The following is a 23,585-nucleotide window of genomic DNA, read 5'->3' as shown; positions in this document are numbered from 1 at the left end:
TTAGGAAATCAAATTATACATCATGCTAAAATGACAAACAAAATATAACTTAATAGTTTTCAAGATGTTAAAGATGCCTTATTTTCACTATTATCAGGTGATAATGCTGCATCATTGCCTCGTTTACCTTCACGAAGGCCCAGATACCATCGTGTTGAACCACAACCTGGTGAAGAGCCACTCCCAGCTGGTATCTTTTTTCATTATATTTTTTTTCCCTCTTTGATTTTTTTTTAAACAAATTTTTTTTTATGTGTATTAATGAATATGAACATATAACTTCTTACATACATTTAATTTAATAGATATTATCTATTTCACCAAATGTTAACTTGAGAGTTAGGTTTACAGTGGGCCCTGGCCCTAGAGTTGTGGTATACAGGAATACCTCACATTAAACAGTTTGTGTTTTCACTTAAATTCCCTGAAGTAACAGATTAACTCATTAAAGGGATTCCTTTCATAGATAAGGATAACTGCATGATGTGCATGTTAGGGATTTGATAATACTGAATGACATGAAAGTAACAGAATCAGTGAAATTACCAGATAGATGAATCTTAAACAAACACAGAAAGTGTGTAGAGGGAAGGAGAAGTAAAATATTGCACCTTATTAAATGATACAGATGGTCTGAACATGTGATGAGAAAAGGTTATGAAAACTACATAAAGCATTTGGATTGAGTGGCAATTGGTAACCAGATTTGTAGCAGGTACCTCCGGTGATGGTGTAAAAATGAGCTAGAATTACAGTAATTATGGATCATGAACAGACATCAATATGTTGACATTTGTTAACATTTTAGATTCTTTTCTCTACAGTGATCACGAAAAACCTACCTTATTTGTTGATCCCTTGTTTCTTAAATAATATGTGACCTGACACTGTTTTTTCTTACATATATTATTTACCAATCACTCATCAATGACAAGGATCACTTGCAGGATGTATTTTGCAGTACTATTATAATTTCTAACTCCATTTTGTTTTATTTGAAACTTTTAAGTTGTAGTTTTGCTTGGGGGATATCAAACATTGAAAGCTGTGGTTATAGTTAAGTAAAGTGTTGTTTTCACTGTATTTAGACACACACACACACACACACACACACTCAGATACACATACATATATGTGCCTGATCTAATATACATGCAAACGTATATGTTTCTCTTAAAGATTGGGAAGCTGGTGTTGACACTCATGGACGAGTTTTCTATATTGACCATGTGAACCGAACAACAACTTGGCAGAAACCACAAGTAGGACAAAGTACTGGTCATCGAAGGCCCACTATAAGTTCAGAACAAAGGCAACAATTAGATCGCAGGTAAGACATTTTTCTCTTATTTCCTGTATCAAAAGTATCTGCAAAGCTTATTAGTTCCACTATGTCACTAAATATTTTAAATATCTGGTTATTAAAAGTTATTGAGTTTACAACTACTGTACACTTTGCTAATGTACCATAGTTTGTTTTAAATAGCATTATTAAATATGCAATCTTCATGTATACTGAACACTTTACTACACTTCTTTGTGACATTTTAAGCACTGTGCTTTCAGTAGAGATAGTCATGGAGAAAGGGAGAAGGTAAGATCTTAGTACCCTAATCTTTTCAGAAAGTACAATGCAAGACTTTGGTGATGTATTGTATTTAAAGACATGTCACATGCATGCCAGCTTAGACAAATACATGTTAAAAGATTTGATGAGGAATGAACTTTTATATGGTTTGGGGGTGAGGGGAGGCATATATCTGTATCACTTTTCACTTTGGTGAGAAAGATGTTAACCGGTTCTTTATATAGATTCTAAAAATTTTTATTTGCTTTTTTCTAAAATCAGGATCATATTCTGATGTTTTAAAGACAAAGAGTTGCTACTGTAAACTTTAATTTCCAGATAATGTATTTCTTTCTCTTTTTTTTTTTTCTATTTCTTTTTCAAATAACATTTTGAACATAATGTTTATGAATTATTTGACATTTCATAGATATCAAAGTATTCGACGAACAATCTCACAGAGCCGACCTGAAGAACCACCACCACCTCCACCACCACCACCCCTTCCTCCTCAGACATCTGAATTGTCAGCCTGTGGTAAGCATGGTAATACAGTATTTCTACCATAATCTTTGGATAAAAAAACAAATTTTATATCTGCCAATAAGATTCTTGCTTGAAAGATTGCTGAGTAGTAAATTGTGTGTGTGTGTATGTCCACACATATATGGTTTATATGCATTTATTTTTACTCTACAGCGACACTTTCTGTCTTCATGTATGCTCCTGCTCCACTTAGTCCTAAGCAGAGCAGGAGCACACACAAGGATGGAAAGTGTTGCTGAAGAGGTCACAGATATGTGACAAAATATTTTTACTCTGTTTTACTGTTATAATGTTACTATTAAAAAAAGATTTTCTGAGAATGGTTAAGACCAAGTGTGTTTTTAAAATCTAAAAAGGCAAAATCTTTTACTTTAAGAATAGAATAGTTTAAAGAGAAAATAACTCAGTGATGTCATCTTGAAAATAAACAATAGTTAAATTTGTGTTATCTTATTTAATGTAATTAAGGGTAAACAATGTTAGTTTAGCTACTTATTTAAACAATTGTATTTTTTTATTCCAACTTGCTACAGTCTTCGTCATTTACTCACTGATTCATTGAGCTTTACTTTGAAAAGTACAATGTTGTCTATATCTCACTCAGGAGATCACAATAAGGACACAGTATATCTAGAGTTGTCTCTTGCATTTGCTAAAATAATAAATATGCTATTAGTCATTGACTGATACTATTTTCCCCTCGCCATCTTATTATTTCTAGTTAAAGTTCTTTACATTAAATATGTTAACACTAACTTCACTTCTGTCTTGCATGCAGTAAATGTCTCTGTTTCAGTATTTTGTTCATTTTTATTAAAGTTGTATGTTTATCAGTAAGTGGTTGACTGACTAGGACATTTTTCATTTTAGTTTTCCCAGAAACTAGTTTTTGCAGAACAAACAGATTGTGTTTAATTTTTGGTACCAGACCACCTAAAAGCACCTAATTCTGTAATACAAAATCCTTGCTTTAAAATATCTTATTTAAACTAAAATCTTCCATTACAAGTTCATGTAAAGATCGCTTAAGTTCCAAACACCAACCTATCAAAAATGTTAGTTATTTTATTAAATCCCTCCAATAGAAAACTACATACACTATATGATGTTTACATGCTTGTGTTGATATCCCTTTTTGCAAGTGTATGTATGTGTAGCATGAATAGTTTGTATGTGCTTCTATAAACTCCCTTAGTTAGTTTAACAATCTCTGCAATGACATTGTGCAAATTTATTGATTATTTTTGTATACTATCTGTTGTATACTTTCTAGTATATTTCGACAATCTCTGTAATAGTTGTGCTTGTATATATCTATGTATGTCTGTGTGTGTATAGACGGATACCTTGCATGTATGCTCTCTTGGGAATTGAAGAGACCATACATACAAGATATATATGTGTGTGTGTAGTAATAATATTAGGGAATAAAAACTTATTCCAACCTTACAGGCAAAAATCGGTATAATATTACACCGGGTTTCGTAATATATAATATATATATGTATATAACTAATTTAGAGACGAACCACCACTCTACAACTCAGTCAATCAAGAACCCGTCCAAAACCATGCTGTGAGGCATATACCATATCAATATTTATCTAAGATTTTAATCTAAAATTTTAATAATATATAATATATCATATAAAGAAACATTCATCATAAAAATATTAATTTAAAAATCAAAATTATAAATAGAACAGTAAAAATTAATACAATAATATAAAGTGTGAAAGTATAAATGTATAAAAGTCAGTGCTAGTACATAGACTGCATCAAGCGGTCGGTTGATGCAATCTGTGTACTATATATATATATATGCATTGTACTGTTGTTGAATTCCAGGTGATTCAAATACATCAAGTGGTAGTAATAGTAGCAGTTCTGTTACTTCAACATCAGGTAGCACCTCATCACAGTCACGGACACCTGAAAGCCGATCTGTATACAACAGTCCTGCTGTTAAATTTCTGACAAGACCTGACTTCTTCCCTATTCTTCAAGCACATGAGGTATGTGTTGACTTTTAATTTAATTATGATTGTTGTTCTTCTTCATACTAACAAAGACATACATGAGCGCTGTTCCTAACTTTTTTATCATAATCATCATCATCACTTAACGTCTGCCTTCCATGCTAGCATGGGTGGCATGGTTTCACAAGAGCCAGCCAGACACAAGTCGGTACCAGACTTCTGTGACTGTTTTTTTCCTAATACCAACCACTCAGCACATTTTCATTATGAAAATCTATTATTTACTTTTTCTTAAGTTAACTAAGAGCCAGGTGAACTAACTAACTGTGTTTTGGGGTTAAAAATTTGGAAGATTTTTGCATTTAAAAAATGTAAATTTAAAAGTTCACATCTTTAACAGCCAGCCAGCTAGAGGGAGATGTGGAAAATTATTTTGAAAACAGGGTGAAACTCGCCGCTGAGTCTCTTCCCTTCATTTAATCATTGAGCAAAGATTGCCTTTTTGTCAAAGTATAAATTCTAAAAAAGCTACACCATTGCTCCTATAACAAGTTGGAACAGCAACAGTGACACCATTGCTGTTACCTCAACTACTACATATACCACAATTGCCAAAGCGGACAAATGTAAATAAAAAACAATATGCTAAGTAAAGAAACCAACAACCTATCCCCACAACCATCACATCTACAATACAAAATTCAGCTTTCACTACCAAAGACCTCACTGCCACCGCTTCACTCAAATCACCCCCTCAATACCCTGAGCATTTACAGCCAAGCATTTGCAAAAAATCTCATTTGCAAATGCTAGCAAGGGCATCAGAAAGGTTTATTTTAAAAGTTGAAGGCCTATTGCTGTAAAAAAAAGTTAATAACTAAGGTAGGCTTAAAAGTAAATCTTGCCATTCCTGAACACATTTTTGAATAAATCAGTAGGTGCACAGTAACCAACCATTGCATAAAGCAAAACAACGGTAGAAGGGTGGAAAAGCCAACCTAAGCTGAAGCCCTTTCTGACACTAAAAACTCATGGCAGGCACTACAGTACAGTAAATATCAAATTCTTCTCAGAATTCAAAGCAAGAAACCACTTCTTAGCTTCTCACAAAAATGAGGACTTATTCCTAATACCTTCATATCTTTGTTCGTGCATGGTTAACATATTACCAGAAGTAAACATCTGCTGTTTGGTGGCAACCATATTGGTCGACATTGAAGAGGTGATCCAAATATTAAAAGTGTACATACTCACACAAGGAGAATTTATCAATGGTAGGAATGGTACTGTTGTTCCAGATTAAGAGTTGAAGCCTTCTCTAGTCTGTTCACTTGTCAGATAGAACTATTTTGTATACGACTATAGAGGGATGAAAGCCAAAACATCTCATGTGTAGCTCTACCACTCATCTAAGGGCAGAGGGCATATGAAAGGAGACCCCTACTGTTACCAATGCCACAACCTGCTAAACAAGGACAACAATGTGCAATCACCACTACAACAGAAAAATTAGCTGCAACCCCAAACAAAAAACGGTAACAGAACCCCCCCCCCCCCCCCCTCAGGCAACAAAAACAACAACAGAGCCAAAATAGGCAGCAGAATCTCCAATATAATACCACAAGACCTATCTCTCCCACATCAGCTCACTCAGATATTTATTGCAGTGACATAGAAACACTGTCCCCATAAGGAGGCAGAGAAAGATAGTAAAGAACAATAAATCTGCCCTTACAAAAATTTGGGAGATTTGAAGGAATTAAAATACCAACTGCCCCACAACCACCACAGATAACATCAGTACTGCAAATACCACAACAAACACAAGTCAATCTGCACCTAAAACAACAAATACCGTATTTGATGGCTTATAGGACACACCCTAGCCTAGGCTATACTTTTGTAAAATAAATTACCACTAAAATAATGTCTTAATTCCTCCATTTACTTGTATACCTGTATAACTTTATGTTATTACTGGTAATTATAAGCAATTTATTGCATCCACATTCAATATAAACATACTGTAGGCGATTGTTCACCAATAGATAGCAGCACACGTATTGTAAACATACATTCCATTTTCAGCAAGTTTTGAGCTTTACATTGAGTGTGTTGGACACAGAGAGATTTTTTTAAAGCCATTTTAGGATAAAAAAAGGTATGTCTTATAGGCCATCAAATACAGTATATTTGCAATGAAACAGTATACAGCCATAGGCACAAACAACGAAGAATTAATGAACCATATACATTGACATACAAACATTACATGCAATGACTATATTACCCCAAAAAACATACCAACACACTTACAAATCCTAAAATCAACACAAGCTAAGTCTGTTGTGAGGATCGTTTTCCCACCTTCCTTTGGCCAGGAAGCACAAACAGTTTTTATCTGTTTAGTGGCTTTGGTGGAATGAGTTGTGCTGTGGACAAGATTGATAGAGCTGAAGACAAACAGCTTCCTGTTTGGTCAAGCCCTAATCAATATTTTCAAGTTTTACTTGAAAAGGAAAATGAAAGTGGAAATGGAAGAAAGCATAGTTGTTGCTGCTTCTGCAGCAGCAAGAATACTAAATATTTGAATGGCTAATGTAGGTTTCAAACTGCTAGTTAATGGAATATAACTCCAGGACTATTACAGATATGGTGTCATGTTACTTATACTTCCTTAAGGACTTTGCTGCTGTATTGCTCTGAATGTTGTCTAGCTCCAGATCAGCTTTGATTAAAGGTATTCAAATCATGACTATTCCATCCCTTCTGTCTGTTGGTTATAGTTTATCTGAGGCTACATTACCCAACCTGCCTTTCCATTTTAAAGATGGTAGAATAAAATTTGGCTTCTATTTCTAGCACGTTAACCATGTAGAAGCTTTTTCATTGTCACAGACTCTGAATGTTGATGGTCTGCTGTAATTTCCAAATTAGACTACTTGACAGCATAAAATTAGTAATGAGGACATCAATCCTGCACCGACTAAAATCATTGTACAATATGTGTCAGAAATATGATTCTATATGTTAATGAAACAAGAAAATTGGGAGCATGCAAACTACAAGGTTGGAATTGATGAATTTAACGCTTTAAGGACAATCTGATCTATTGCTCTGCTATTTTTGTACTCGAAGTACAAAAGAGCAACTTTCAAGACTGATTTTTTTTTTTATTGAGATTCTTGTATTCACAGAATTTGAAATAACTTTGTTTTTCTACTGCATAAATATAACACCATCAGTAGTTGTCTCAAAAATAAATATTAGTGACATTGGTCAATGTGACTAATAACTGTTTCTATCATTGGCACAAGATCTGAAATTTGGGTGGAGAGAGTTAGTCAATTACATCAACTCCCGTTCTTGACTGGTGCTTTTAATTTATTGATCCCCCCCCCCCCAAAAAAAAAATGATAATGAGTATAACTGCATATCGTAGGAATGGATACATGGATAAAAATAATGAAAGAAAGTGAATCAGTTCTTCTGAACTGTCCACACCACACCCACAACAAGAAGGAGGGTGATAGAAATAAGCTAACGAAAGATTCTTTTAAGTAGTTACTGAACTTTTTCAAGATCAAAGATGATGCTCACAGAAACAAAAGTTAGTTATTTTAAACTAAAATTTCACCCATTTATTTAATGCTATATTTTCAGATGCTTATTTTGCATGACTATTGCCTACAAATGTTTTCCATTTCAACTGTTGAAATCACTAAAAACTGATTTGTGTTTCTCTTTTACCAAATATTTCATATTCTGCTTATTTCAGGGCGTTTTACAAGCATACAATAGGAACAGTACTTTGAACCATATGATAACTCGAATTCGCAGAGACCCACAAACCTTTGAGCGGTATGCAATTTTATTATAATTAATATATACCATTATGTGATAGGTTAGTTTTATCCTACCAATGCATTGCGCATATTCGGTACACTGAGTCTTCAGGAGTTCAATGCGTGTCGGCGGTGCACTCGCACATTGTCCATCACCACCACTGGCCTTAAGTGAGCACTGGCTATGTCAAGCTCAGCTACAACTATCCCATCCAGTATGAGAGGAACTGCAGGATCAGAGCAATAGTTTGTATGCTCACTCAATAGAGTGGTGGTACTAGGCTGCCTCTGAGCAATAATGGCTGGATACCTCTAAGCCAGAAGTGTAGGGAGACCCGAGTTATTTTCCAAAAGTGTCTCAACCTCAAGGCACATGTTTTAGCTTGGTGCCTGCCATCCATGCAGCAAGCTGTGACAGCACCAGTGGAATTGCCATTCTGGGACATTGCTACAGAGTCATCCTGTTCAACTTGTTCAAAGAGATTGAGACAAAAAGAATCACTTGCATATGACTTGACTTGCCATTTGGAGTGACATGCTTAGTAAAGAAGCTACCATACTACAATCTATTGAGTCTCTTCACACAAATGGCACAATCTTCTGAAGAGAGAAAGGAAAATAGGTGCAGACATGGTTGTGTAGTAAGAAGTTTGCTTCCCAACCACTTAGTTCCTCACTGCATAGCATTATGGGCCAGTGTCCTCTACTATAGCCTCGGATCAACCAAAGCTTTGTGAGTGCATTTGGTTGACAGAAGCTGAAAGAAACCCGTCATATATATATGTGTGTGTTTGTCTCCTGCCTCTGCTTGACAACCAGTGTTGGTGTGTTTTCATCCCTGTAACTTAGCGGCTCAGCAAAAGAGACTGGTAGAATAAGTACCAGGTTTAAAAAACAAAAATAACTACTGAGATCAATTTGTTCAACTATAATTTTTCAAGGTGGTGCCCTAGCATGGTGACTAACTTGAAGGGTTGTCATATGCCCTTCATGTTAGTCAGACATAAGTCAAAATCTTAGATTCTAGATTCTAATATGTCTAATTAAACAAACGATATTGTACCCCATGTATGTCATGATTCTCTCCTGCCATCATTTGTATCATTAATCTATGCATTGTCATAATTTATACCATTAATCTCTCCCCTCTCATTATTTATCTCATTATTCTCTCCAGTCATCAGTTATGTATATAGCTTAGATTTAAAGTTATCTGATGCAACTATTTCATACATAGAATATTAATTAATAGTTTTAATCATGAATCTGCTTCTTTTGTCAAAAATATTATTCTCAAACTGTGTGTGAGACAAATTCTATTGCACTGGTTCTTCCTATAGCTCGCTAGCTCAAGTTTAGTTAACTGTCTTGTTTATTGCAAATTGTTTTCAGTTTATATTATTATAGTACTTAAATATACACCACTTTTAAATATTTGATAAAGATCTTTAAAACACAGATTACCAAGCCAGACCAACCTACTCTACTCCAAGGCTATAATTCATGTTTTTGTTGTTTTTCCTTAATTCTGTAAATAGTAACTGGTTATTGTATGTGATCAGCATTTCTGTTGATCAGTTACTAACATTGTATGATTCAATGGTGTTACACTTAGCATTACTTAATGTTTAAACCCACCATAATAGCTTCCAGCAAAACTATATTTGTTTTTCAATAATACTCTCAAAAGACAGGATTATTGTTTATGCTGTTACTTTTGACATTTAATTAATTATTGATGCACATAGCCAATATAAATAGTCTATTTTAATTATGGGAATAGTTTTCACCTAGTTACTAATTTTATCATTAACTTTACATGAGTATTTTTTTTTAATTATATTTTTTTAAAATTTGTTTTTTAAAAATTTATTTTATTAATAGATTAACTGCAAAGATTTTAGTGTGCTGCCTTTGGTTTGTGTTTTATTTAATGTTATTTAAGACAGTATTGAATATTAAGCTAAAAATAATTCTTTAATTCTGTGAGTTACTAGCATTCTACGTATTTTTTCCCTTTTTCTCCTCCCATGTCGTGTAGCTATGGCTACTCTTTAATTTGTCCTAATATTTTTTTTTTGAATTTTATTTTAATATATACACATCTCGTGTTTGTGTACATATGTGTGTGTTTCAGTATCATCATTTTCCAGTTGCTTTTCCATGCTTTCATAGTTTGGGCAAGGTCTTCATTAACACAGCATCCCATCATTTGTCACAATCATTTGTTATCTGCTTTGTGAACTTGTTGTGATCAGCTTTCCCCATATGTTAGTCTGCCTTCCTCAGTCTTCTGTTTCTGCAGAATCTTTTCACTTGCTTTGCTTAATATTTCTTTACCTAAATGTCATTCTTTGTATGCATCAGATACTCATGCCAGCACAGTTTTGTCTCTTGCAAGCAACATCTGATTGTTCTTATACTCAGTTCTTTTCTCAGCTCATTTGTGCTCCTCTGTTTGTGCACTAACATTAGATATCCTACAGAGCATATTCAATGTCCTTGTTTTGTTACCATGCAAATTCACACTTCTTACACTCTGTCTGTGTGTGTTGTCTTCATTACTTTCTGATAAAACTGCTATACTTTCTTTTAATCTACAATATTTACAGAATCGGTTATGATTTATTTCCTGTTGTAGGTATCAACATAACAGGGATTTAGTTTCATTCTTAAATATATTTACGGATACTAGAAGAGAACTACCTCAAGGCTGGGAAATGAAGATTGACCGATCAAGGAAAGTAAGTATCTCAGTTCTTTATTTTTCATACATTGTAATAGGACTTGAACCCACTACCCATACATCATTGTCAGCACACACTTTGTAATTTTCTATTTGACTATTAAGTTAAAGTAGGGGATATATATGTTTCCAAGGTTTTTGAAACTTGTTAACCTTTGCAAAAAGATTATCATCTAATTACTTCTGATAATTACTTTGCTTGACACCATCATAAGAATATTTTCTGGTAGCAAGAACATAAAATTCTTTTTTTTCTTTTTTTAGCCCTTTAGCATTCAGATTACTTAGTCAAATGTAAAGATTATTTATTCACAATGTTTTGAATTAATCATGTATTTGTCTCATCTTTGAGATTTCGATGATGTGGTTGTTTATTTTTAGAATGATATTTTAGGGTCGGTGTGAGGTGCCAAATCTGGCCAGTTTGAACATAAAACAAAATGAATATTTGCACCTGATACTGTCAGTTTAAATGCTAAATAGTTAACCATCATACATCATTATAATAGTTTGGATTTTTTAAGTGTAAATGGTATACAGCTTTTAATTTTGTTAATTAGAAAATATCATTAGCTCTGAAAGGTATTAGCTATGAAAATATCAGACCTTCCAAATCTATACTAACTGATGCTCCAAAAAGGAGAATAGACATTGTTATTTTAAATATTTGCGTTTGTTTTAACTCCTCCAAAACAGTGGTGATGATTATGATGACAATTACATCTGTTACCATTTCTGAAGATAAATCTTTTGCTTTATTTCAATAAATGATTTCCAAGTCAAAAGAGTTAACTAAGATTTTAAGAAGAATTCCCAACTGTCTGTATTCAGATTACAAGTAAATTTATAATTTCAGATTAGTGAATGCTGTTATTTCCGTTATTGCATGTTTTACTAAAAACTTAAAAATCAAAGGTTAATATTTTGTTCCCATCCGAAAAATAAGCAAAAAATGTTAATGAAACTGCTAGCATTTTATTATTTGTTGATAACACTGGGCAACAAAAATTTTTTTTTTATCATGCTATTTAAACTTTTTCAGCTGATTTAGGGTAATTTTAGGGTGCTGAATCCAAATCTGACATCAGTTTACAGACAGCACATGTAGTTTTTTAGTTATTTACAGCATCAGATTTTCCAACCAATTGATAATATTGACAAAGTAATAGGCTATTTGCTTTCGATTTTCATTCATATACTCATCACTGAAACAAAAATAAGTGCTGATAGAGGGAAATGTAGGCTCCCTGTTAAATTAACCATATAAGATGAGAATTTATTTTACTTTGTTATCACTGTAATTATAAAGTTCTCCTCACAGTAGGCTATTGATATTAGGTTCTAGTAAGTCACTCAGACTCCCTTTTCTAGATAACAGCTAGTGCTGTTAAAACAAAATACATTAAATAAGAGAGCCAGGTTATATGAAAAGTAGTTTAGTAGTAAGTTTAGTTATTTATTAAAATTATCAGTGTTTGAAATTTAGAGATGGAAAAATTGTTTTGTGATAGCTATAGCTTCAGTACATTCTATAATAATTTCAATGATTTTTTTTTTTTTTTTTTTTTTTGAGAAATATATTTTGATGTTTTACAGTAACATTTACAGTTGATTAATTTTATAGTTTAGTTTACTGATAGGCTTCCTTGAGTGTTGATTTAGGTTACTACTGTATGTATTTATGATAAGCAGCAAAGTTTGTGTTAATCATCCGGACAGCTTTTGTTACGTGTTTGGAAAATTTGCACCAAAAGATCAGAGAAATAAGCTTACAAAGAAATTTTTAAATGCTTACAAGCTTTACTTTGGATGCAAAGTTGGGGACCAAGATAAACTGTGGGCACCTCATGTTTGTTGCAAAAACTGCTACATAACACTAATGCAATGGCTGAATTGTAAACAGAAAAGTATGCCATTTGCAGTACCAATGATATGGCGCGAACCAACAAACCACTATACCGATTGTTATTTCTGCTTAACTAACATCACAGGTTTCTCTAAGACAAACAAATCCAAGATTGTTTTATCCAGATTGCCCTTCAGCTTTAAAACCAGTTTCACATGCTGCTGAAAATATTCCAATTCCAGAACCTCCTTCATCTTATGACAAAGACAGTTTAAGTGAAGAAAGTACTGCATTTACTTCAATTGAAGGTGTGCCAAGTGATACAGCAAATCACTGTGATGATCCAGGATCTTCAAAAAAAAGTTCATTTATTAAGACAACTTGAGTTAAATGATTTAGTTAGAGACTTGGGTTTAACAAAAGAAAAGTCAGAACTACTGGGCTCCAGGTTGAAACAATGGAATCTTTTACATGATGGTGTAGAAATGCTCATATTTTCGAAAATGGTATACAGAATTGCATGAATTTTTTACGGAGAAAGATGGTATTTGTTTTTGTTGTGATGTTGAAGGACTCCTACGTGAGATGGGGTACAGCCATAATCCTGAAGAATAGGGACTCTTCATAAATTCCAGCAAAGAAAGCCTAAAAGAAGTTTTGTTGCATAATGGCAATCAAAAACCTTCAATACCACTAGCACTTGCTGTAGGATTAACAGAAACTTATGAATCAATGGATAAAATTTTGCACTTGATTAAATATTCTGAGCACAAGTGGAATATATGTGGGGACTTTGGGTTGCAAATGGGGTATACAAAGCATCAGAGCTTTTTGTTCCTTTGGAACAGCAGAGATGACAAGCATCACTGATCAAAAAGAGTGGCCAAAGAGAAGTGATTTCACTCCAGGGAGATACAACATTATATATATTTCTTTGGTTGACTCTCAGAAAATTTACCTTCCTCTCTTACACATTAAACTTGGCTTGTTTAAGAATTTTGTTAAGGCCATAAATGAAGGCAGTGAAGGATTCAAATATTTCATTGAAAAATTTATTTCTTGCAAGAGTGAAACTAAGATCAAAGCTGGTGATTTTAATGGACCAGAAATTCACACACTAATTTGCAATGAGCGTTTTCAAGAAAAATTATGCCCAGTAGAGGAAACTGCTTGGGAAAAGTTTGTTGTAAAAAAATATTTTGGGAAATGAAAAGTCATCTAACTACATTGCAATTGTGAACGATTTTTTGAAAGCTTATAAGCAACTTGGAGCAAGAATGTCTCTAAAAATTCATTTTCTCCACTCATATCTTGACTTTTTTCTTCCTAATATTTGTGATGTAAGCGATGAGCACAGCGAACGATTTCATCAAGAAATCAGAAAGCTAGAAAGCTGCTACAGTGGCAGACTTACACCAAACATGCTGACAGACTACTGCTGGATTTTAAAATGAGAAATGGACATGCAACATAAGCGTAAAAGAAGATGCTGAAGCTATTTTTGAAAAACATAAAATTAATAATATTCACTCTACACTTTTGTTTTGTGTTTTATTGGGTTTTAGAGCTACTTGTCCACCTAGTTCCTATTGTTCTTATACCAAATAATGGTAATTTACACTTAACATAACATTCATTTTATTTGTCTTGAATTTTCACATTATTGTAATCTTGATAGCAGTATAATAATGATAGCGCAAAAATGTGACATGCTAGAGCAAAAATGATTGCAGATTCGGAATCACCACTCCCAAATTACCTATGAGCTCCATTTCATCTAATAGCAGAAATTTTCATTGCCTAGTGTAATCTGAAGATGTTAGAGATGTAGACAGCAATTAAACAGATTGAATTTGATGACTTCTTATAAAATGACAAAAACTTAACAGTAACAGCATAAGTGAGACCTTTCCATGTCAAAACTATATAATTATTAAGTACTTATTTACAGAAGTAGAGCTGGGTTTCATGGTGTGGGGGTTTTTTTTGGGAGGGGGGGAACTGTAGTTAAAAATTTCCTCAGCCTCTCACTCAAGAGTGCAGTTTTAACTTAACAATCTCTAGAACTATGTAAATTTTATCAAGTTAAGCACAGTAGCCAGTGCTATACTAGTCAGTGAATTATTTTACTGTTAGCATTTAACTGTAGATAGAGTTCTCTGAAAGTGGAATTGGTTAGACTGAAATTGTAATGTCTTACACAGGAACATAATTAGATTTGACTTGAGTACATTAGTTTATTATTTAGATACATAAACAAATGCTACTCATAGAATTTTGTTTGAGAAACTGACACCATATCCATCTAACATGTCTTCCTTATAATACTGTATTATAGAGCCAAAGGAAAGTGTATTTATGTTTTACACATCACCAGCATGTATATTTACATTTTGTTTGAGACATCTGAATTGATAAAAATATTACTTCAATCCCCCACACAAGTTAATCTATGTGTCCATCTATTAATGAATGGATATAGATAGAGACAGGCACACTTCAGAACCACATGGTTAGGAGTTCAGTCCCAATGTGTGAGAGTTGTAGGTTAACATTCTATACTACAGTTGTAAATCAGCCAAATACTTTGTGAGTGAAATTGGTAAAGAGAAACTAAAAGAAGCCTGCTGTGTGCCTATATGTCTTTATATTTGTACACAACATCAAAATATCACATAGCTAACTTACCTTGATTCAACTAATATTTATGGTAATGCTCCTACTTCATTGATTCACCCACCCACTCAGTTATTTCAACCAATCACTCATTTCTTAACTAATGTATAATTTAATCTATAATTAATGCATTTAATTAATTTCTGTTAATTATCTAGAATTGATTACAGAAACAGGCACTAATTTATTCTGTGCATTCATTCTAATGATATCTCCCCTTCCCCCACACCACCCTTATTGATTTTAATTCCTTTCAGATTTCATCTCTGTATCAACTCTTCTCTATATAACTGCTCTGTGATTGTCATAGCGAACTGCCTTCTCTTTGTAATTTTGTATCTAACAAATTCATTTCTCTCTTCATTCATTGTACATGTGTTCAATAAACTTGATGACCTCTTGGCCTATCAGGGACAGCAACACCAGCTTTATACTAAAGCTTTGATTTATACTAAATCAAAGAAAGTAATCTTACATGTCCCTTATTTATCTTGTCCATCTACAGAACAATATTGGATGGGATAGACTCTGTTTATAACTCTGATATTTTGCAATGAAATATCCCTCAGTATATTTAGAAATTCTTAAAATATAAACAGCATAACTTTCAGAGGTCTGATGACACAGCAAGCAGTACTCTATTATTGCTTGGGTTTACATAATTTTTATATGTACAAACCAATGTGTATTTAATGGATGAAATGGTTCACTGGCTACTGAAACAACTGTAACCTCTAATAAATTTATGTAACACTGTCTTCATTCTTTTGTCTGTTCACTATTCAATGTAAATATATTTATAAATATATTCTGAAGTCCACCATTTCATCAATTGCAGCAGCTTCCAAGCTTCACCACTAATTCAATTCTCAACTAAATTACAAACTGTTAATAGCCTCAGCTACACTTTGAGATTTGGTTCAGTAGCAAAAAAGTTACACCAAAGTATCTGCAACCTCAAGGGGGGCAGTAAGGCAGATATTCATCTTCAATTAACATAAATTTTTTAATTTCAAATTAAAAGTATACCTTTCTTAGGCTTAAATGATAAAAAAATGCATGAGGAATTCAGAATCGTTAGTCGCATTGAACAAAAATTTGTAGAAAAGGAGTTATGAAGTAAAATGTTATGAAATTTCATGTCAGTAAGTAAGGGAGTAATGCTTAAGCAATAAGAATAAAGAATATATTTCTGAAATGAATGTTTACTTTCTAAGGCAGCGAGCTGGCAGAAATGTTAGTGTGCCAGGCGAAATGCTTAATGGTATTTCGTCTGTCTTTATGTTTTTGAGTTCAAATTTCGCCAAGGTCGACTTTGACATACAGATTATTTAATTAATTTTTTCTAACTAAACACTTTCAAACTTCCGATACTGGTAGAATATGTCACATAGTACAGGGTTTACACTCTTAACATTTTTGAAAACATTTCATATTTTAGAAGTGGTATTTCATCTGTCTTTACATTCTGAGTTCAAATTCCATTGAGGTTGACTTTGCCTTTCATCCATTTCGAATCTCTTCAATTGGATGTACAGATTATTTCATTAATTTTTTTTAACTGAACACTTTCAAACTTCTGATACTGGTAGAATGTGTCACTTAGAACAGGGTTTACTCATAACATTTTTGACAAAATTTTGTATTTTAGAAGTTATTTCGTCAGGAGTTACAGAGTGACAATGGCCAAATTCATGTTTGATAAGTGCCAATACACGAAACTCTCAGCTTTTGTCTTACTCTCTAACTTCTGCTAATGATATATATACATATTACAGATATGCGTAAAAAAAATCTCATCACACAATCGAACCAATGAAGGAGCCTCTACCTGGTTGCTCGACACGCTAAAAGTAGCAGCCAAAGTATCCCCCTACCTAAATCACATGCCCATTGTATGTGATGTCCTAGATTATCCCTAAAAATATGATTTGCTAAAGACTGGAATATCTTTGATGATACATTTACAGCAACAGGGTTTATTTGGAGCTAAATAACATTATGGTCAATTTCTACGATTTTCACTAAGAAAAAAGAAATTTGATTTTTTTGTGTGGAATCAAGTACCCTGACCTCCTAATATGCTGCAAATCCCTTATTTTGGTTCGGAAAAAATGAGGTGTGGTGGGGGCAATCCCAGAATCATTGGAAATTTTTTTTTCCGTTGAATGAATCTCCTAATATTGCAAAATTATGTTTCTCAAGGTGAGCCTGGTAACTAATGCTTTTGGAGTCTTGTTGTTTGTAACTTTTGGTAAGCCATGGTGCAACCAACAATATGGTAAAAATCCCTGCCATTAATTTGGTGTGGATGGGTAATATCAAATAATTCAATCACAATATATATTTAAATTAAACATGTAAAAATTGAAATATTATCATCACTTACATGGAAAAATTGAAATATTATCTTTCAGTATTTTATAAGGTAAAATCTTAAATTATTAATTGACACATTATTAATTATCTTATAACAGCAATGCCTGGAAAAGTCATGGATTACATGGAAAAATGCGAGCATGAAAAGTCATATTCTTAAGATTATAAACCTGGAAACGTACAGGACAAGTTATTACACCTGTAAAAGTATAGGACAAGCTATTACTTCTAGTAAAGTAAAGAATAAGAAATGTCTTACTTAAAATATTGCAGCTAAAATTAAAATTTGAATATTAAAACTTACTTTATTATAGTTTACAAATAACACTATACTTATTTAAGTAGAATTTGGCTTATTTACTACCTTAAATACAGAAAAAAGTAACTAATTAGACAAACTTACAAATTAGCTGAACAGTTTTGTGCAATAAATTTAAAAGATGAGAACTGTAAAGAGTAATAAATTAGAAGAAAGAGTAATAAATTAGAAGTCTCTTATTCTTTACTTTACTAGAAGTAATAGTTTGTCCTATATAATAACTTGTCCTGTACTTTTCCAGGTTTATAATCTTAAGAATATGACTTTTCATGCTCACATTTTTCCATGTTATATATATATATATATATATATATATATATATATATATAGGGAGAATTCACAAAAAAAACAAAACAAAAGATGAAGACAGATGGTGTAGACAACAAACAGATGTATTAGTTTAACGCTCGGGAAGTGAAAAAGTCTTTAACATTTCGAGCCTACGCTCTTCCATAGAAAGAAACAAAGTCAGAAAATAAAGAATGTGTAGTGGCTAGCGATCTAGAAATGGCTGTTCTGATAACTTTTTCACTTTAATAATTAGATGTTTATAAATTGTTAGGTGTTTACAAGTGAGTTTCTCACTTAAAAGCAGTTTTCAAACTAATACTTTAGAGTTTCTTATCCTGTGTAGATAGGGCTGTTGAATTACGCATACATATACACACACACATGTATATAATTTGTGTGTGTATGTATATATATATATATATATATATATATATATATATATATTCATATATTCAATAATGAATTAAAGATAGCGCTAGCGTTGTAAACCTCATCAACTACATATATTCAATGTACATGTCTTGTTTGTTCACCTGTTTGATGTGGTACAGTACTTGGGGGATGACTCCCTCATTGTTGCACCTATCTATGGTTTTCAGGTGTTTTAATACCCAACATTATGAGGGAGTCATCTCCCCAAGCACTTTACCACATCAAACTGGCAAACAAACAAAACTCAGACATTGTGTATGTGCAGTCAATAATATATGTGCCTATGTGTATATATATATATATATATCCATCCCAACCACATTGTTCTAGGTTTAGTCCCACTGCATAGCACCTTGGACAAGTGGCTTCTACTTATAGCCTTGGGTCGCCCAAAGCTTTGAGAGTGGATTTAGTAGATGGAAACAGATAGACGCCTGTTGTGTGTGTGTGTGTGTGTCTTTGTGTTTCTTTTGTCTCCCACCACCTGTTGACAAGAAGTGTTGGTGAGTTTACATCCCTGTAATTTAGCAGTTCAGCAAAAGTGACCAATTGAATAAGTACCAGGCTTTTAAAAAAAAAAAGAACAATAATTATAAGTATTGGGGTCAATTCATTTGATTAAAAATTCTTCAAGGTGGTGCTCCAGCATGGCTGCCATGTAATGACAGAAACAAGTAAAAGACATAAATGGAAGATGGAATATACGACAATTTTTATTAACCCTTTCACTACCAACCCAGCTGAAACCAGCTCTGCCTCTGAGTACAAATATCTTGTTTTCATAAACTTTGAATTAAAATCTTCCACCAAACCTTAGTCACAATTTATGTTCCTAACACTAGCTGAGTAATAACTAAATTATTTTACTAAATTCTTTGTTATATTTAAAGCAATTGAAAGGAACACAGAGCATCTCAAAATAAATACGGTAACGAAAGGGTTAATCATGATGATTGTTTCAACACATCTAGCATCGATCCCTCATGGGTGGGACACTTAACAACTGGTTTAGGAGCATCAGGTGGTGCAAATGTTTGTTGTCAGGGGATAAATAGATATGTCGTTCAAATAACAGTTCTACAATGGATCTTCCCATTTCGTAGAAAGAAAAGCAGCAAAACGAAGGAAATATCTTCATTGATATAGAAGATCAAAAATAAAATAACAGATGCAAAAAAGAAACAAATGTGCAATACAGCAGGAAAACGTATTAAAAATAACCATTAACAGATATGGATGGATAAACACCATCGCACAATTTGCATGGCACCTGTAAACTTGCTCATACAGGCATCCAAGAAGATGTAAGCATATGCACACATGTGGTTTGGTGCACACACGTTCACATAGTGAGTTAAATAGCTACTTGGTGTTTATAAGAATGGGGGAGGTTAAAGCTAAACTTAATTCATTCATACCTTAACATAAATTATGTTAACAGTTACTCATATTCATTCCCACTGTATCGTGTGAAAGTACATTTATATGCATGTAGGTATCTTGAGAGTCTTTCAGAAATTTTATTAATGATCTTCTCATTGGTCCACAGAATAGACAGAGATTCCTCGGAGCAAAGTCAGCATCTCCTGGAAATGATATTGTATGGTTCTGTGTGCCTTACTATGGACCAAGTTATGATATACTTAATTTTATCTTCCTTCAGCCGCCACACAAAATCGGCCAAAGATGTGACTGTCTCTTATTGATTCGCTTGAAGCTAGCAACATGGTTGCAATAACAATTCTTAAATGAATCAGCCGTCTGCCCGATGTAAATATACAGCCCTCCCCCAGTGTGCACAGTATATTTATATACAAGATTTGTACTCATACAGTCCATCAGTGGGCATTTTGATTTTTCTCTGCATGAGCATTTATCATATTTATTTGTATAAATGGCATTTCTGACTTCATTTTCCAACATTGTTACCATGTTAGCTATATCATAATCATTTCTACTATCATAATTTGGTCGTACCTGGTACCTTACATTGCAGTTTACATCTCTTTTGTTGGTATTTAAATGTGTATGTTTGCTGATTACTGAACTGTTGTCACATTTTACTATTGTTTATGCAGTGCATATGCTGCTCTAAATTAGCAGTTAGTGTAGGACACCTTCACAGTGTGCTGATGAAAAATAGCAAGGTATCTATTACATTTAGGAAATCATTTGTCCAAAGCAGCAAAAAATTTTCCAGCAATCTTGGCTGAAACATGCAAACCAAAAATTGAGTTGAACCAGAGGACATCCTGATTCCTGTATCTGTTGTTTGGCTTATTTGAACTAGTGTGTTGTACAGGATTGGAACAGTTTACAATGTTATGAGCAGTTATGCAAAATATCAATGTATATGTGTGTGTGTGTGCATGCATGTATGTTGAACAAAGTAAAATTTAATGTTTTTATTTTTGATCTACTTCATTCTCCTTTCTCCCCCTTTTTTTTTATATACATATACGTCTGTGTGTGTCTATATACGTGTGTGTTCATAGTTCAACAGCCTACACAGTTTGAAAATCACCTTTAAGTGTCATGATTTGTGAATACCAAATAATTTATAGATATCTAATTATGAGAATGAAAAAATTATCAAGAAAGCCATTTCTATTCATATTTTCAAATATGTACCATACCAAGGGCTTTCTATTTTTACTTCTACTATATGTGTGTGTGTGTGTATTTGGGTGAATGATCACAAGGTCATGGGGTTCAATTCCTGGATCGGATGGTGTTCCGTGTCATTGATGAAAGCGTTCGTTTTCAGTTTATTCTAGTCTAGTCAGCAATGAGCATCAGCTCTGTGCTGGTACAACCCTCTCTCTGTCTCTCTCTCTCTCTCTCTCTCTCTCTCTCTCTCTCTCTCTCTCTCATCCTGGATATTCAAGTAGGGTGAAATTTATGGGCAGGCCTAGATGATGTCTGTTCTTGCTCAGTACTGTGTAAAGGCTTAAAACAATTAGCTAAAGTATGGAACATGCTACCAAGTCACTCTCAGTTATCTGTAATGGTTGTTGTATATAAATATTTATGTTGTATCATTTTTAGAACATTGAATATTCTCATCTTTTGATGAAGACCTTTTTCTGAAATATATAATGCAAAATAGCAAATGATATTCACAACATAATAGCAAAAATAGTGTTAGAAATATATAAATACTAAATTTTCATAATATAAAAAATAATTATCTGTAGTATTTAAATACTAATGGTACTTCTAAAATTTCCCTGCATATTGTACCAAACTCTATACAAAATGAAGCCTGACAATATCACATTTTAAAAGAAAATAAAGCCATGATCTAATTTTTTTTTTTTTTTTTACTTTTATTTCAGGCTTTTTTTATTGATCATGTAAATAGAACAACAACTTTCATAGACCCACGCTTGCCAGTTGATACTCCCCCAGTAAACCCTTACTTTCTACATATGTCCTTCTTGCGCTTGGATGGCTCTCACACTGGAAGTCCTCACTCCACTTCTTATCATGCTGGAGGCCCTCACAGTAGCAGCTCTCATTCAAGTCCACACTCAGGAGGTACACATTCACACTCGAGCCCACACTTAGGCGGCCCACACTCAACTTCTCACAGTACACATTCTCTTTCACATTCAGCTTCTCATACAGGCGCAGTAAGTAGGAGCCATTTTATCTTATGATCCTAAAATATTCAAATGTTTGTTTTTTAATCTCTCTGCAAACATTTATTTTGATCTGCTTGATTTACTAAAATATGTTGAGCTTTTACGAAATTTTCACCCTTTCCCATCTAACTCCACTCTATCTTAGCATGTGTGAGATGGTTTTTGCCCAAGGAATTTTTTTAAACCAGGATGCTCATCCTTTTACTCACTACTCATCCAATAAGTGGAAACAAAACTTATTTGTGAGTTTGCCAAAAATAATACTAATAGAGATATGTACCTTGTCTTAAGGTTCAACACTATAGATGTTGGTTTTGAACAGTTATAGTGTCCCCTTACTCTGGAACTTTAAAGCTTTAACTACAGTGTCCCATTACTGTAGCACCCTAACTGCAGTGTTGTGTAACTGTCACACATCAAGCACCCAGTGTCTTGTTTCTGTGGCACCTTAAACGCAGAGTGTTTTATTACTGTGACATCTTAATCAAACAGTTACAATGTATAATGTACAATTAATATAAAATACGATGTACATTCTGAAAGAACATTATATAAAATATGTATATACTTTGTGCAGTGTTTATATAGTTCATTAGAGTTAAAATATTTCCTACAATCTTTTCTGCATTTTATCTTTCATTCTTTTTGTTTTCTTTCATCACCCACATTGTTATACAATTTGTAGAGAACTTCCACAATCATAGCTTTAGCTGTATTATAATCAGTGAATTGAGTTCATAAATACATTCTCAGGTGTAGATATGTAATAGCTACACACTTATTTTATATATAATCGACATTGTGGTGAGTACTCACCACAATGTGGATTATATTTGATAAAATGAGTGTGTGTAGGTCTGTAGCTATGTAATCCCCAAATTTACTGTTTCTTGACCATATAGCATCTTTGAGGAGAAAAAATACCAAGCCAGTTTATGAACTGATGTGACTTATACCAAAACATTTGTAATTTCAAGTTTACAATTCCTCAAGTACCCAGTATGGAGAAAATTGATCATGATATTTTTAGACATAAAATCTGAATAACTTCAGCTTGCGTCTTACACATGCACATATGCGCAGGCATGCCATCACACACACACATACACACACAAACAAACTGTGTTCAGAAAAACTTCTTCCACTCAATTGTTAAGCACATCTACTTTTGATTTATTACTGAGTTTCATTTTCTCTTTCACTGTTATACTACTATTAAGATGTTTCTCTGAATTGCTTAACTCTGTACAAGCTAATCATTTCATCACCTTTTATTTTTCATCCCAACCGGTCTTCGTACTAAATATTTTCT

The 23,585-nt window shown here is 33.2% G+C and overlaps 1 protein-coding gene across 17 annotated transcripts in view; it reads left to right on the top strand.

The window, feature by feature from the left end:
• LOC106872160 (E3 ubiquitin-protein ligase HECW2) overlaps positions 1-23,585 on the top strand; it is a 105,148-nt gene that overhangs the window by 52,756 nt on the left and 28,807 nt on the right. For 3 of the 17 annotated variants that reach the window (XM_089351094.1, XM_089351103.1, XM_089351102.1), the window contains 7 exons: positions 98-190; positions 1,180-1,330; positions 1,998-2,113; positions 3,962-4,128; positions 7,871-7,953; positions 10,579-10,681; positions 21,965-22,261. In XM_089351094.1, the coding sequence (XP_089207220.1) occupies positions 98-190; positions 1,180-1,330; positions 1,998-2,113; positions 3,962-4,128; positions 7,871-7,953; positions 10,579-10,681; positions 21,965-22,261 (1,010 nt within the window). The remainder of the gene's footprint in view (positions 1-97; positions 191-1,179; positions 1,331-1,997; positions 2,114-3,961; positions 4,129-7,870; positions 7,954-10,578; positions 10,682-21,964; positions 22,262-23,585) is intronic. The other 14 variants (XM_089351095.1, XM_089351104.1, XM_089351097.1 and 11 more) reach the window with 7 other exon arrangements.

The sequence above is a fragment of the Octopus bimaculoides genome, chromosome 4 (genome assembly GCF_046866305.1).
Source record: "Octopus bimaculoides isolate indiv1 chromosome 4, ASM4686630v1, whole genome shotgun sequence".
Lineage (NCBI taxonomy): Eukaryota > Metazoa > Mollusca > Cephalopoda > Octopoda > Octopodidae > Octopus > Octopus bimaculoides.
This window is presented reverse-complemented; position numbering and strand designations above follow the sequence as displayed.